Here is an 18054-nt window from a genome sequence, read left to right as displayed (position 1 = left end):
TTATAATCACTCAGTATTTAACAAAACAATGGGTATCACACAACTGGCAATATATTGAACAGGGTTAATGAATATATTATGACCATATATTTGTTTATAATGCCATGCTGGGCAAAATGTTAAATTGCAATGTTTTTAAAAGAATGTGTCAACAGTTTTTCATTCATATCACCGTAGTCAATTAACCCACTTTTCCTAAGCAAGCTGGTCTACCATACATGGAGATGGCTTTTGATGTGCAGTACGTACAACAGAAACTCTATGAATTATCATTCTTATTTTTAAAAGGTGAATAGTTGTAGACTACCGGATCGGTAGTCATGTCATAAATATGTTAGCATCTAATGCATATCTTAATTTTAATCCACCTCGATTAAAGTGTGGCGGTCACTGATTATTGCCATTATACAGACTGATCTTTGGTTATGAATGTTTATATGCTAAAATTCTTTGGACATCATCTCCACACATAGAACATCTTCTGAAATGAGCTTGGGTCAACCTGAAAAACAAACTTATTGTATTAAAACAATCATAATGGATAATCTTATTTTATTATTATTAAGATTGCAAAATTGTATAGTTTAACAACTGAAGAACATTTTAAACTAAACACATCACAATTTCTTATAATGTAAAAACCTATTGTACAATTATTATATATTATCACGTGCTTCACCTAAAAGAAGGTCAATATCAAGGTCAACGTGAAGTACAGTGATGTGTTTATTCCCAGTTATTTAAACCAAACATTTGGGTTAAGAATTTTAACCTGATGAATTAGTCTACGTTTATAAGTAGGTCAATGACACAGTTAAAGTATGAGACATGCGTTTTTCTGCTATGTAAAAAAAGCCGTTAAACGGACCCGATCCCAAAGCAAACGGACCCTATGCCTAAGCGAAATTATAAAAAAATCCCCATTTCCCCCAAAAAAATATTTTTTGTAAAGAAGTGTCTTATGGCTTATGACTCTTATACTTTATATCTCAATTTTATTTTTTAAACAACCAACAAAATATATAACCATAATTTATATGATTTGTTTGTAAATGGCCAAGGAAAGACCTGTTGTGTAGAGTTTTTATCCCAAATTTGCCACTTTTATCGATTAAAAAAAACCAATTTGACTAAGCTAGATTTCCTAAATGGCTTGAAAACCCCCTGTGAGAGTAAACATAGATAACATCCGCGTAAGTATCAAAGCTTTATATCAAGAGGTATTGAGGGAAGATGAAAAGGTCATTTTGGGTCAACCAAGCATTTGACCTTTTGAATTAGTTTACGTCCAAAAGTGGGTCGTTGTCTAGGTAAAAATGAGGTAGGGATATGTTGGTGTTTTGAAAGTGTTCAAATACATCATCCGAATATTAAAAGCAAGTAACATACAGTATGGATGTTAGAATAAACTCGTTATTTTGGTTTGATGAAGAATTTTGCTTCCTGAAATAATCTTAGTCCAAAAGTAGGTCAAACTCAAGGTCAAAATGAGGTATAGGTGAGGTGGTGGATAGTGTTCAAAGACATCATCCATGCAAGTATCTAATGCTTGCAACATGCGATAATAATGTAAGAAGAAACTCCTGACTTTGGATTAACTAAAAATTTGGATATGTGAATATGAGGTAAGGTGAGAGTTGATAGTGTTCAAAGAAATCATATTTGCAAGTATCAAAGCTTTGAATGAAACATAATTCATGTTGGACTAAATGTGTCACTTAACGGACACAAGGCAAAAACGATTTATCGGCATCACTTATCAGTAGATGCTGGTGGCATAAAACTTACAATGTTACTCTACTCTGATCCAGGTATGCACGTAAAATAAAAAAAAGCTCTGAGGTGTCTGCGGTGTTCAGGATTGTGAGATATCGTAAGAGTCCTGGATATGACGTCACCAGCATTTACTCGTACCGGACTATTCAACAGGAACAGATTCTGCTTCCAATGGGTCAGCCTGAAAAACATATAAAGAATCATCTAGTATCTCAATCAACCGACAGCTTTTTGCAAAATAATTAAGGTTAGACATTTAATTTAAGTGAGTTGAATCTAATGTCTAGTAAAAGTAGTGGTTTACTTGTCGAATACGCGTACATTTGAAGTTCATTTAAATGTTTAAGTTTGAGCGAGATCCACCAAGTAAAAGCGGAGTTGAAAACACAACATTTTGGAATCATATATTCTATAGTGTAAAAAACATGAGAGGCCATAATTCTTTATGCATAGGGCTATGCACAAAGTCATTCAACTGTAAGGTTATTAAACTGTGAAAGTTTGAGAACAATCTGTCCTGTGCATACAGAGGAGCGAAAAGTACACTGAGAACAAGACGCAGAAAATAAATCTTTCAACTTATTTGCGAGTCTCTTACTCATTATCTCGTCCATTGTTGAGTTTCAGTGCCCAAGTACTAAAAGAGGAGTCATAGAAGCACATTAACAAATAAGCATATGATAAAAAAATAAATATATATTTAACACTATTTGTGTCTCTTACTCATTGTCTGGTCCAGTGTTGAGTATCACAGTGTCCACGTCTTCACTCATGGGACAGAACTCGACTTGAAACCAGGTACAAAAGTCATGAATGGTATCCCCTTGGTCAATGACAAATTCAAATTTACATTCTATGTTCGCTAAGCTCTCTATGATAACTGTCTTTATATCGAGTCGTAAAACAGACTGGCCTGAAAAATAGAAAAACCTAGTTCTATTTATCATTAGTTTTGATTACAAGTTTATATCTTGACTGTGCAGAAATTTGAAAAATGTGTATAACAATCTTGTTAGTTTTATTGTATTTTTGTCTCACATTTACAACTGTTTATTTTTATGTTTAAGAATTTAATCGAATATCTATATTATACATTTAATAGATGTACAAACTATCCAGAAAATAACACCTTATTTTATGTACCCATATCACCATAAAAGCATACACAGCCACAGTGTTTCCAACCAGTTAATACATCAATAAATTGTTGAACAAATGCTCTTTAATAATTAAACAGTGAAATGATCTAGAGCAAAAAGGACATTTGGTTAATAAAATAATGAGGACTCATGAAAATAAAAACCATTGACTTATGATACGATACGAACAGATATGATTAAATCTTTTACAAGATATCCACCAAGAGTTAGATATGTTTACCCCAAAATTATCACACATTTCATTTCATTTGTTACCTTTCTCAAGGCAATCACCGCAAGGAAGGTCATAGCAGCAGGTCTTCTTTAGCGAGTGTTCTAAACAAGGATGAAATACATAATGGGTATGGACAATATGAACCACGCCATGCAAAAATAGGTGTTATTCCATATGACCTGTAGAAATGGATTTCACGCCAGTACTGCCACATGCGGTCTTAAGATTAAAAAATAGACTTTGATCCAACACAATATGTTCAGCTTTTGTATATCTACAGACTACAAACGTTGCTTTTGTCATTAGAAAACTTTCCTAAATCAAAACAGTGTAGTTAGATGCGTAACATTCTAATTCATATTCAATTCTATTAAACTCTTAGGACATAACAGCTTGAAGAATATTCTTTATTTGTAGACTATAATCTAAGAATTGGTTGATGAAAACTGGCATTGATTTGATTACAAGATACATAAATATCTAAAGATTTTTTAAAACATCAATTACAGGTTATTCCCCGTATTCGGAATTGAGGGTCTGTTAACCAAATGCTGTCAATGAGATTGAGCTTGTATAGCATTAAATTAACAGTAATGTACAATATAATGCATATAAATAATGTTTTGTGAGTTTTGGATAAAGATCAAGTTTATTATACAAGCCTCGTGCTACCATGGTTCGAGCCGAGCATGATGAACTTGATCTTTAGCCAAAGCTCACATTATATTCTACTATGTCCTTCCTTGTTCCATTAATAATTATCAAATATCGCATTTTTAACGATTTTGTCTTTCCATTAGTTGACAAAAACAGATTCGCCATTTCTTGCAATAGTATAAAGCTTTAGTTTATACGATTGTTATAATACTATCGATTTTAATCTGGTAACATGATACAATTATTTCATGTGGTGAAGATATATTTAAAAAAATAAAACGTTAATATTTTTGTGACGTAATAGAGTTTTGATGAACTGAACACTTATATAAAACATTGACATGTACATAAATATTTGAGTCTCATTCTGAAAAAAACGGGGCTTAATTATGTCCAACAGGCTTATCCGGGACAACAAATTTCCACTTTTATGGAATTTTTTGTTTACAAGAATTCTCCTCTAAACTAAAATATAGTCTAGGCCAAGAGTATCGTCTTTGATTAGCCTGTGCTTACTGCTCAGGCTAATCTGGGATGGCACTAATCACACATGCATTAAGCCTCTTTTTCCTACAGCGAGGCTCATTTACATGAAACATTGCAAGAATCCTCCTTTTCCTGAAAGACCAAGAAACCATAAAAAGTAATTCCTTTCCCTTCACATATTTTGAAAAAAAAATCAATCAGCACACAATATATTAGAGAGTAAAGGGCAAACAGTTCCATACCAGTAGCATGGTACCCATCCATTAAGATATAATAAGATCCACATCATCTTCAATTTTCGCATTTTCAGCAAAATCATGTAGCACTGTAATCTTTCTCGCCATGCACTTCTTTTCTACAGCTTGTTGAGTGTACTCTGCAATATCACTGGCTTCAACTGCATAAACCTAAAAGTACATTGGTAAAGAGGTGGTTTATGTTAAACCAAAATAAGATGTGACTACACTGTAAAATCATATACATTTGTACGCATAAAACTTCGTGGTTTAAAAAAAAGAGTTGTTCATGGATACGTTAATTCATTGATCCCTTATTTTGGAAAAAAGAGATGCGAAAATGGCTTCAGTCATTTTTGTATGTGTTTGTCTCATATTCGAAAATCGGCCAAACACGAAATCAAGAACAAATAATGTCTAACAAATAATAATGATTCAACTTTCGTTTGAATATGAAGTTTTATAAACTTGCATGGCAACTGTTTTGAGGTGGACATTCCTTTAAAAAAGCTCTTTAATATAAATTATTGGTCATCACTCCAGTTCTTTGGTAGATACTTTTTACTGGATTTTTCAATTTTCATTTCATCTGAAGATGCTAAAATAAAGACTGTTCGGCACGAACATGCTATAAAGGTTTAGATTGATACGAGCCTTGCTTTTGAAAAACAGGGCTTTATTCATATGCAATGCACACAGGCTAATCAGTGATGACACTTTCCGATTTATTTTTCGTATTTTCGTATTTTTCGTATTTTTCGTTAAAACGACATCTGTTGTTAAATGAAATCCAAGTCAGACAGAAAGTATTCTCCCAGATAAGCCTGTAAAGTACGCATATGATAATCAAGGAAGACGCCTTCTACCTAGACTGTATTTTCTTTGCGAAGAGACTTCTTTTAAACGAAAAATACCATAAAAGCAGAAAGTGTTGTCACTGATCAGCCTATGAGGGATTAAGTATAAAAACAGTCTGTTTATGATACTTGGTTGTCTCACAAATGTTTTTTTTTAATGAAATATAAATGTAAGATTGTAATAATAACGAATGGGTAAAGCACACATAAAAAATAGTTTATTTTCAAGGTGCAGTCTTGACGATTATAATGTTAAACAAGACGCTATGTTTTATTAACAGAAACACACACATTCCTTATTTTGAAAGCTTGAACTATTGGTGAATTCAGAAGATCCCTAATGTAAATATTCCGTAGTCTCGTCCCACAGCGTCAGATACAGACCGTCTAATAGAAGCACGAATTTGAGATCGTAAGACAAAAGCATGCATTAAAATTAAAATGTGTACAACAACTTACGCATGCATTTGATGAAAATGTGTGCAAAATTAACGCATGCATTTCATAACATGGTGTACAAGACAAACACATGCATTTGATGAATATGTGTGCAGGACTGACAGGCATTTGATTAAAATGTGAGCATGACTTAAGCATGCATTTGATAAAAATGTGTGCAAGACTAACGCATGCATTTGATAAAATGTTGATTAGGCCAATGCAGGCATTTGATAAAAATGTGTGCAAGACTAACGCATGCATTTGATAAAATGTTGATTAGACCAATGCAGGCATTTGATGAATATGTGTGCAAGACTAACGCATGTATTTGATGAATATGTGTGCAAGACTAACGCATGCTTCAGATGAAATTGTGTGCAAGACTAACGCGTGTATTTGATATACATTTGTGCAAAACTAAGGCATGTATTTGATGAATATGTGTGCAAGACTAACGCATGCATTTGATAAAAATGTGTGCAAGATTAACGCATGCACCAGATAAAATTGTGTGCAAGACTAACGCGTGTATTTGATAAACATTTTTGGAAAACTATGGCATGCATTTGATAAAAATGTGTGCAAGACTAAAGCATGCATTTGATAAAATGTGAGTTAGAATAATACATGCATTGATAAAATGTGTGCAACACTAACGCATGCATTTGATAAAATGTGAGTCAAAATAATTCATGCATTTGATAAAAACGTGTGCAAGACTTATGCATGCCTTGATAAAATGTGAGTTAGAATAATTCATGCATTGATAAAATGTGTGCAACACTAACGCATGCATTTGATAAAATGTGAGTCAGAATAATTCAGGCATTTGATAAAAATATGTGCAAGACTAATGAATGCATTTGTTGAAAATGTGTGCAAGACTAACGCATGCATTTGATGAAAATGTATGCAAGACTAACGCAGGCATTTGATGAAAACGAGTGCAAGACTTATGAATGAATTTGATGAAAATGTCCGCAAAACTAACCCATGCATTTAATGAAAATGTATGCCAGGTTAACGAATGCACTTGATGAACAATTGAGCAGTATGCAATGGCCCCTTGAGTCCAATGCGCGGTCACCGTAAGGTTGATGCACGTTTGTCTAATTTTAAAACCAATCAAATGAGTCTTCGTTTGATGCGTTCGAAGTGCGTGAATCGTTCGTCAGACGCACGCAAGCTTCACTTAAGTCATTGGAGAGTTGGAAATATATAAAAAAGGCGTCCATGTGATACTATTAAAATCAGTATGAATGTGTTGAGAAGAAATAAAATAACAAAACGGAAACATGGTCTTAATTTTTCAAATTTATTTGAATTGTTCAACATGCTAATCATTGGATTTGTGGTAAAGTATGTTTAATTGACAGTGTAAAACAGTTGCGCTTCGCTCGAACTCACGTGCTCTTTAGTCGGAGTTGAATCGCATGGTTGATATGCAATTTGTATAAATAAAAAAATAACAATAAGTGCACAATACATTTTTATATGCATCTGTACAAACAGAAACGAATTACCAGAACTACCTTAAATATCCCGAGTCTGAACTATTTTTTGACATCACCACCACCACCACCATCATTATCATCATTATTATCATCATCGTCAGCAGCAGCATCGTGTCATCACGATTATCATCATCATAATACAATCAATACCACCTATCATAATGACCGCCAATAACATCACTAACAAATAACTAGTGTTACAGCAATCGCAGCGAAATAAGAACATCATCATTATCATAATCACCAAGTTTAAACATGAATATTAATATTGATCTTTATTTTATACTTTCCGATGGTTTATAGAGAAATATCAGTGAATTAAAACGGATTATTCACTGTTTCAACAGCGAAAATTAACAGTGAAAATTAACGATATTTTTTATTGTTTTACCGGAACTATTTTTGGATATGGTTGGTTTCCCACTTGTGACCCCCAATTTTACCAAGGGCGACTACTCAGCAATGGTTTTTTTAAACAAAATACAGATTAGCTTCCCTTGACCATACATGTAATGACGTTTGGGGCTCCCAAAAGGGAATTAGATTGTCCGGAATGGCAAAAAGACAAAACTTATCATTTTTAAGCATAAAATAAAAAGAAGATTTGTTATTTTGATACCGCCAAAAAAGACGAAATAAACAAATTGAGTGAATATACAGTGCTATTCTTTTTCATCCCTACTTTTAAGTTACTGCGAGTTTCCGTATGTATTGTGTTTAGTTGCTTTTTAATCTATATTTATGTTATTTGTTGTGTTTGGTTGCTTTTTGAATCTATATATTTGGAACTTTCCTTTTTTGTGAGAAACAAGTGAGTTATATATAAACAAACTTTTTAAATTCAGTTTCATCAGAATGACAAAAAAAGTATTATCTTTACGGGTTTCTTCGTTATTGGTCAATTACGAATTGTCCAAGCAACGATAATTTCAACCACAAATAAAAAGCACCGAGGTAACCATACTGCAAGGGTCAATGAAAATCATAGGAGAATGTTCACGGATAATTGTCAACGTTGTCGCAAGTACATTATGTTTTTATTGATCTAAAGGTGTTCTACCAGATAGTTTTTCTTTTAATATTGTTTCTGAGAAAAAAGTTGTCAAAATATCTGAATAACCTTAGTGCAAAAAGGCCACTGGTTTAGACGGTATACCCTCTCGTTTTGTCAGGGATGGCGCTCCAGTCCCTGTTTTTAGGTTTAACATGACTTCAGTTTTATGAAATAACAACCCAGTTGTGCTAATTATGATAACTATTTATTATTAAAATTAGATCGTGATAACCGAGGTTAATGTTCAACAAACAGAGATTTGATAATCCACTAGGCTTAAATGTATATAGTCATATATATAAATAAATAAATAAATATATATATATATATATATATATATATATATATATATATATATATATATATATATATATATATATATATATATATATATATATATATATATATATATATATATATATATATATATCCTCACAGGCTAACAAGGGACTACATTTTCCACATAGAATTCTTTTTTTTAATGACTTTCTTTAACCTAGAAATTCCATAACAGTGGAAAGCGACCCGTGGACTGCCCAGGCTAATCTGGGATGACACTTTACAAACATGCATTAAACTCTGTTTTCCCAGAGCCATGCTCCTTTTCATTTTTCAAAACGGCCCTTAATAATATTAAAACGATGAATGCCGTCGGATCTACCATCGGTCTGCATTATACTTAAAATCGGATAATTTGCCAATAGCATCGTATATCCAATGCTGCTCTGGTTGTTTTAAGACATCTTGCATTGCATACACATTTAGGCCGTGACGTACTTAAGTGCATGGTCATGTGGTTAAAGTCAGGCTATCAGTTCGAGGTCGCATAACATTCGAAAACTGCGTGCAATCATCAATACTTGTTTATATCTCATTTTTATCTGTGTACTATTTATGTATGTACTAGTTTATCGAAATAAATTATATTTATACTTATACCAGACTGAAGAAGAAGTACACGTGAACACAAAGAAAATCAATTTTACGAACAGCAATACATTTACATGATTTGTATTTTAATATTTAACAGATAATGCGTATTCTGAAGCCCCGTGTAACCAGAGTTGTTAAAGAGCATTTAAAAAGTATTTCCCCTGACAATTTCCCCATTTTTATACAAGCCCATGACAACCATTATTTTCCTAGCGTCCCTAGAGAATGGGGTAGAATTGTTGTTGATTGTAAATTTATTGTTTGAAAGCGCGGACGATTTGGTTAGGAACTGTATAAACAAAAGCTTAATTATGATGTTCCTTAGAAAGTCCTGTATATATATTTTGTTTATATGTGTCCTATGGTTTTCAATAGATTTTGAATAACCAATTTATACCGTACGAACAAAAGAACCAATAAGTAGTTTTAGTCAATAATAACGATTGATAGGGTGATTTTGAAAGGATATTAACTGTCAGCTTTTTACCCGCAGATAAGTTGGTTTTGCAAAAACAACAAATGACCGAGCCTTTACTCAGCGAACTTATATATTTAGAAATTGACAGCCGAATACGTTCGTTTGCTTTAAGGATATTAACTCTCTAAAGTTTCGGATGTTGATTTGTCTCCGAATACTACTACTACTCCTACTGCTGCTACTGCTGCTGCTGCTGCTACTGCTGCTGCTTCTGCTGCTACTGCTACTGCTGCTACTACTATTACTACAACTACTACTACTACTACTACTACTACTACTACTACTACTACTACTACTACTACTACTACTACTACTACTACTACTACTACTACTACTACTACTAATAATAATAATAATAATAATAATAATTATAATAATAATAATAATTCTACTACTACTACTTTGAATAATCTATGTTTCTGTCATTTTGAATGTTGTGAGCTTGTGACACAAAATCCCATGCTTTCCGGCAGTCATACGCAAGCGAGATTAGATTTCGTTTTTACTAACCTAATCTGCTTAGCTAATATTGAGTAAGTGTCTATCAAGCCTTTGTGGAGCAGATGCCCATGACCTACATCAATGCAGACTTTGCATATGGTATTACAGTATGCAGTTCGTGATTTTTAAAATTAAGATGAATGCAACTTCCAATCAGAGAGTCTTGACAATAACTTAATTATCTTATGAATAAAATGTAATTACCTCTTCACAATTAAGCATTTTAACAACCTTCTAAAGGGGTGACACTTGTATTTGGACACTTAATCAATATAACGTTCTGCAATACAAGATAGATATTATTATATCGATCGAAATAAATAATGCAACTTTTTGTTTACACTTTATGAAATTTGTATTGATATGATTAACAGCTTTAAATGTAGTTATTAATACTGTTGTAAAATGCGATCAATATAAATAGATTAATACGCGTGTTACTCAAAATGTATTTATAATAATAAAACTACCCGTTAAACCCACGAAATTAATTTTAATAAAGAAAGTGTCTTTAAGCAGAGGTAATGACCTAAACATTATCTTCAATCATTAAAAAAGTGCACTGCATAATCACTTGTCTCTCTCAGGCTATTTCAATATCGTGTTTTCGTATCATTCAGTTAATTAGAGCGGACATTAATAAACGGAAATGTAAATGGAACCTATCTATAGTTAATCATATAAGCACAGAACCTTTAACATAAGGAAGTTATTGAAGTGAAGTTATGTCAGCGATAACCAATGCGCTTGCCGAGTTATTCATCTGGAGTACAATACAGTCAATAGTATCTTTATGTTTTTACAACCTCCACGTAAACTAAAAAAATCATTCCACTAGCGAAAGCATACTTGCAACACATGATTCATCCAATAAAAACAACTAAGCTTTATACGGTTAATGGTCGGGACTAATCGGGATTTTCCAAGCAATTATAAGGTTTCACATGAACAGTTGAAGTTTGGGGTGCGTACCTTGTTGATAAAAATCAAGGTCTTATTGACATAAATGAAATAGTATGCGCTCAATCCATTATGTTTGCGATGTGTAAGGTTCGCGATAACCCAAAACTACAAAACACATTGCGATGTGTAAGGCTCGCGATAACCCAAAACTACAAAACACATTGCGATGTGTAAGGTTCGCGATAACCCAAAACTACAAAACACATTGCGATGTGTTAGGTTCGCGATAACCCAAAACTACAAAACACATTGCGATGTGTAAGGTTCGCGATAACCCAAAACTACAAAACACATTGCGATGTGTAAGGTTCGCGATAACCCAAAACTACAAAACACATTGCGATGTGTAAGGTTCGCGATAACCCAAAACTACAAAACACATAAGAACTACACGTGGTGCCTGATAAGCATACGCAATTTATACCAACATTCAATCTATATTTTCTAATGTGTTAACGTGTGCTGCTATTGATACCAACATTCAATCTATATTTTCTGATGTGTTAACGTGTGCTTGCATATATGTATTTGTATTTGGTCGTGATAGGTGCCTCAATAAACGATTTAGTTGAAAATTATTCACATGCATTCAGATACATATAATGATAAGGTTTGCCAAGCTAACATTATACAATAAGTACAATGACATAAACAACAAAACGAATGTAGTGTTATAAGAGTGCGAATTGTAAAAATCGTTTGTATGATGCAGCTCTGATTGCTTTAAGAAAACTTGCATGGTATAAGCATCATGGCCGTGACATATTTCAATGGTCATGTGCTTTAAGTCATGCGATCGGTTATCAGTTATAATCGCATTACATGCGACACGTGCGTGCAATGAACTTAACTTTATAATGCACTTTAATTAGTACTTTTAAATGGGATTTAATTATGTGTTTATTTTGCAAACATACATGCATGTTATGTCTCATTTTTATTTGCTACCATTAATTTATGATCTTGTTTATCGAAATTAAAAATATTTCTACTTATACTAGACAGAAGGAGAAGTACACTTGAAAATACATCAGAGGTAAACCAAGAAAATAAATCTTACAGATAGCAATACATCTACATGTTTGGTATTTTGCATCCAAAATCAAAGTTTCAGAAAAAAAGGAGTTTTGTATGTAAATTTTGGTAAAACACACAGACATATATACATACATGTACATATATCTCCTTCAGCACGTGGTGATTGTGAAAAGTAGTGCCTATTCATCAAGAGGTCTCTTTCTCTTGTACGATAAGCCATTTCGCGATCGTCCCTTTCCTTTTGAGTTTTTTTTACTGTATGCTTGTTCTGCAACATTTGTGCTGTCATTGGGGGCTTCGTTGAAAGATAACGTTTGGGGCGCGTTTATTGAAGTATTGTGGTTTTTTTTGTCGAAATGTCATTGCCAAAACCACGAGGGCTCTAGCATTATGGTAATTTTCTTCAAAGTTGCACGACACATTTACAACGTTCGGAATAAGACATTCATCTTTTACCTGATACAAGTACTAGCCTTGCACACTCTGATGTAAAGACATGACAGGAAAAATGCCTTACACGTTAGCCGTTCAATTATGAGAGCCCTGTAGGGAATCGGGAACTATAATCTTGACCAGCCAAGCAGCCCCAAATTGTATATTTACCGAAGCCGAAGGCTGAGCTCCGCATACAGATTGAGGCTGCCTGACTGGTCACTATTAAGGCTGAGCTCCGCATACAGTTTGAGGCTGCCTGGCCGGTCACTTATTGCAGTTGGACCCAAAGAAGGTTTTCTACCGAAAATGTTCGTCCAGTGTATCGATCAGTGTATTATCAACGATGTTAATAGCAATCAATGCCGGTTGCTGTTTTAAAGAACACATTGATAATGTCGTCAGAGATTCGTAACTAACGACCACGTTGTAGAACATCGGGCCAAGATTCATCCATGGAAACCAATCGGCAAACCTATTTCATTTTCCGAGTTATTTAAAACTCGAAACACCTGCATTAGATATGAGTCGCATAATGGGGAAAACCGGGCTTTATGCATGTGCGTAAAACGTCGTCCCAGATTATCCTGTGCAAACCGCTCATGCATTTAGCCATGTTTTCCTTTCATGCGACCCTATTATATCTATATCTCAGCTGTCACGAAATGCTTACCAGTAAGTTCTGCATCAGCACAATTCATTTGAAAGACAAAATGAGCCTCGCTATGGGAAAAAAGGGCCACGCATGAGCATGTCCTTTCAGCGCAGTGGTTGGTAAACACGCTTCTCACCAAGGCGATCCGGGTTCAATCCCCGGCTCATTTTTGGCATAACGCGAGTAATTTAGTTTCTTTACTATAGTGTTTACGTTTTTTTATATTGCAAAACTGTTTGATAGAATTAAGAACATGATATTGAAGCGATATATGCGGAATGTTATGTCCGTAACATTTGAACCATAATCTTGTTTGAAAGTAAAAAAAAAATACTTTAAAATTAAACAAACAAATGTTTAAATTTATATGCCTATGGCCACGCTGATCACGAATTCGTTGGAATTTTTAAAATATCTAAAGCCGTTCAAACGTTATCCATTTTTAAAAAATAAATAAAAAAATACATATGTATCATATCATACAAAAAAATATTTTTTTTTGTTTTTTTAATAAAACATAAACAGTGTATAGTGTTGTTTAAAAGTTTGAAAAAAAAAGAAAAAAAAGAAAAGTTATAATCAAAACATATTTTGCATTAAGCACCCTTTTCATAGACCGTCCCTTTTACGTGCACAAATGAAATACGCTCGCTCGCTCTTTCGTTCGCTCCATCGAAATCAAACAATAAGAAAAAGAAATCTATATGAATTTGACTCGCTGAATCCGAACTCGTTAATTTTCCGATATCTTGATCCGAAAAATAATTATTGAGTTTAAATGGTAAAATTCGATAAGAATGCAGCACACTTTTAACAGAAGCTCAAAATCCAGTATACCTTAAAATCCAGTGAAATAAAACAATCAGATAGTCCAATCAATGTGATTTTGTCTACCTGAACCCGATTCCGGTGCTACTTTTCCGATATATTGAACCGTTAAAGAATTATTGATATTAAATGGTGCCGTTCGATAAAAATGCAGCAACCTTTTAAAGTAACATTACTACTCAAAATCAACGAAAATTTCGTACACTATTTCGTAAAATAAACTTAATCAATTAAGAATCAGTGTTCCTTGTGGCAATTGCCGAAATTTCAGCGCCAGGTATGGTAAAATAGATGTCTGTAGATACCAAAATGCTCGTTGTTATTATTGTTTTGCATATTTAATTCCATTTTAATTTCCCGCAACGATATCTATTCATACGACACATGAACACTAACATGGTGTTCGTGTGTCGTATGAATAGATATATTCGCGGGAATAATGCCTTAATAGAAAATAATTCATTTTAAATAGATGCATACTAATCACTCATTTAGTCACTCAGTCAGACACTCACTCAATCACTCACTCACTCACTTACAGTCAGTCACTTACTCAGTCAGTCACTCAATCACACAGTCACTCACTCAGTCCATCAGTCATTTAGTTTCTCGGATCAAGATTTTGGTATTAATTATCGGATACAGTTAGCGCTTAAATAATAGTGTAAGTTCGTTCGCACTTTTGTGTTTGAAAAGTCTATTCGCTTAGCTCAAGGCAATATTGATAACAACAAGTGAGTGTCTGTAATATTAATACACTGATGTGTGTATTAATTTTCATTTTTTCTGTATAACCATGTCGAGTGTCGAAATAATACGCTAATCTTTCTTAAAAACAATTCAATTATTCTGTCCTTAGTTATTTAAAATGGCATTCGCAGAGGATTCTCGTTACATACCAGTCGTGATATTTTAATTAAAATAAACTAATAATTGTAAAAAAATACGGTTTTAATTGTACAAACATACGGTATTTTAGAACTTTTCTTTTTTTTGTCAATCGCGGTTGACGGTCCCTTTAAATGGCCACCATCATAAAACGGCGCTTCGCGTGTATCGTCCGTCTCCAAACCTCAAATGTAAAGGTCACACTTTAAGTTTAAATAAAAGTTAAATGTAACCATAAACAGCTTGCCTTTTTATAATAATGGAGTTGTGGGAAAAAGGTTGAATGAAGAGGTGTCCGTGCCATATAGAGTGATAATTGAATGACATACTACACATATTAAACCAGTACTCTCAATTTGTCCTTTGTGTGTTTGCACTTACACATGTTTATATGAACAGTTTCACAGCGCACTTGTGAATTCTTGACAAAGAGCATTCATTCATAGCTCAAAATAGATCTTAGCTCAATTGTGTGTGTGTGTGTGTGTGTGTGTGTGTGTGTGTGTGTGTGTGTGTGTGTGTGTGTGTGTGTGTGTGTGTGTGTGTGTGTGTGTGTGTGTGTGTGTGTGTGTGTGTGTGTGTGTGTGTGTGTGTGTGTGTGTGTGTGTGTGTGTGTGTGTGTGTGTGTGTGTGTGTGTGTGTGTGTGTGTGTGTGTGTGTGCACGCGCGCGTGTTTTAGAAAGATGTTTTTACTATGTCTTGATATTAAATTAGAAGCACTCAGCAGTAAAGAGTGTTCGTAGTTGCTTTCAAGAATATGCTAGCCATACGACTTTAAAATGCATCCATTGAGTTTTAAAATAATATTTTCCATAAATATGGATCTTATTCTTTAAATACTGTAAATATTCTTCCTTATATTCTTCCTCAGTGCCATTTCATTCAACACAATCACCTTTCTCAGAAAGTACAATAGCATTCGCAGGCGGCTGTCGTTTGGATTGCTACAAGAAATAATTCGATGTACGATGTGAGTCTTAATTGAGTTTTAGTGCAGATACGTTCATACGACACAAATACACTATTTTGTTTCACGGATCATTTCGGCTTAGAGGACTCACCAGTCATGTAAAATATCGAATATGATATATATATATTTTTATAAACAACTGGAAGCAAGATGGGTTGCATATAATTGCATATAATTGGTCAGTAACCGTTTTTATAAATAAAAAATAGATCATTTTTGTTTATTTTTTTTGTTTTCATTCATTGATTTCAAGAGTATATCAGTTTAATTATTTCCGAAACGTTATCTTGCTTTTAATACAACTAACTTTTATATTTCATCATAAAACAATACATTTAATATCTTGCATTAATGGTGGTGTTGTTTTTCAAATTGTAATTGTCTGATTTAACTAGAGCGGCCGTTGTCTGTTTAGAAATACCCCTCTTCCACAAGCGTCTTTGCTTCAGGGCGTTGGCAGTTCAGTTTTATATCTTGTTTTCCAACAACGCAATCTGACTGCTTACGAGGCTTTGTCTCGCTACCTCGTATACTAGTAACGACATGCTTAGAATACAATTTCTGCATTATCATTCCCAAGTACAATAACGTACGCGTATGAGACCATATATAAATATGAGTCGTGTTCTGAGAAAACTGGGCATAATGCTGTCCATGATTAGCCTGTGCAAACTGCACAGGCTAATCTGGGATGACACTTTACGCACATACATTAAGCCCCGTTTTCTCAGAACGCGTCTCATATAAGCACAATATCAAGGCAACATTTCATCCCAACAACGAATGGACAAACTCATATGTTGATCAGAAACGTGTACACATCAAGCTTTTGTTCCCGTTCAGACGACGAGCTGGGCTTCTATTGCCGGAAATGCGCCATTCCGATCTGCCTTCGCTGCAAGGTGACGGTGCACGAGCAGAACACGACGGGGAACCTGTCGGATGTGGCGTTCGAGATCCGCGTGCTGCTGACGGACATGCTGAAGTGCGCACAGGGGGTGCTGCCCAAGTTCCACGGGCACTTCAACGATATGACGTACTACAGCGACCATCTGGAGAAGGAACGCGAGAAGCTGAAGGAGGAGATTATTGAACAGGTTCGATCGGAATTGTTTTTGTAACGATAATTTGTCTCTTGTTCTGAGAAAACTGGGCATAATGCACGTGCGTAAAGTGTCGTCCGAGATTAACCTGTGCAGTCCGCACAGGCTAATCAGTGACGACGCTTTCCGCCTAAATTGGATTTTTGCTAATTAGAGGCTTCTTTTTAACGAAAAATAACATAAAAGCGGAAAGTGCTGTTCATGATTAACCTGTGCAAACTGCACAGGCTAATCTGGGATAACATTTTACGCACATACATTAAAGGGGCCTTTTCACAGATTTTGGAAACCTGAAGTAAAAACGCATTAGCCAACTGAGCTATTCTGCCAAGCATACATTAAGCGCGTATTTTATACGTTATATAAGCAATCTTCGTAGTTTCACAAATTTAAACGACAACAACAGAACACTCCATATTATTCAATCGTTTTGCGTTGCAACGCTTTATAATTTTTAGGTTTTTAAATCGTCAAAAGATGCATATAATATCTATATTAGACCAAGGCAATTGTTCAGTAATACTGTTTCCTCACAAATATCATAACTAAACCGTAAATTTTCGAATCTGAAACAATTTTTTTCAATTTTGTCAATTTACCAAACCGTGAAAAGATCCCTTTAAGCCCCGTTTTTTCAGAACGTGTCTCATATACGCACAATATCAAGGCAACATTTCATCCCAACAACGAATGGACAAACTCATATGTTGATCAGAAACGTGTACACATCAAGCTTTTGTTGCCGTTCAGGCGACGAGCTGGGCTTCTATTGCCGGAAATGCGCCATTCCGATCTGGTTGACAACATGTTATGAAGACTGACAGCGCCTAATACTGGTTGACAACGTGTTATTAAGACTGACAGCGCCGT

General features: G+C 34.3%; 2 protein-coding genes across 2 annotated transcripts; one reads left to right on the top strand and one right to left on the bottom strand.

Annotated features, from left to right (window-relative positions):
- Window positions 1-1797: 1797 nt before the first annotated feature.
- On the bottom strand, window positions 1798-4726 carry LOC127847758 (protein arginine N-methyltransferase 2-like). The gene is made up of 3 exons (XM_052379889.1): window positions 4536-4726; window positions 2500-2689; window positions 1798-1957 (listed from the first exon to the last, which is right to left on the bottom strand). Exons 1-3 carry the CDS (start codon window positions 4555-4557, stop codon window positions 1798-1800), a joined length of 372 nt encoding a protein of 123 aa, XP_052235849.1. The 5' UTR covers window positions 4558-4726.
- Window positions 4727-8269: 3543 nt separating this feature from the next.
- LOC127849046 (uncharacterized) lies at window positions 8270-17202 on the top strand. The gene is made up of 2 exons (XM_052381769.1): window positions 8270-8365; window positions 16925-17202. The coding sequence occupies exons 1-2, from the start codon at window positions 8317-8319 to the stop codon at window positions 17200-17202; spliced, it is 327 nt and encodes a 108-aa protein (XP_052237729.1). The 5' UTR covers window positions 8270-8316.
- The last annotated feature ends 852 nt before the right edge of the window (window positions 17203-18054 follow it).

Source organism: Dreissena polymorpha, chromosome 10 (genome assembly GCF_020536995.1).
Source record: "Dreissena polymorpha isolate Duluth1 chromosome 10, UMN_Dpol_1.0, whole genome shotgun sequence".
NCBI lineage: Eukaryota > Metazoa > Mollusca > Bivalvia > Myida > Dreissenidae > Dreissena > Dreissena polymorpha.
Note: the sequence above shows the minus strand (reverse complement) of the source record. Positions and strands in the feature narration are given on the sequence as shown.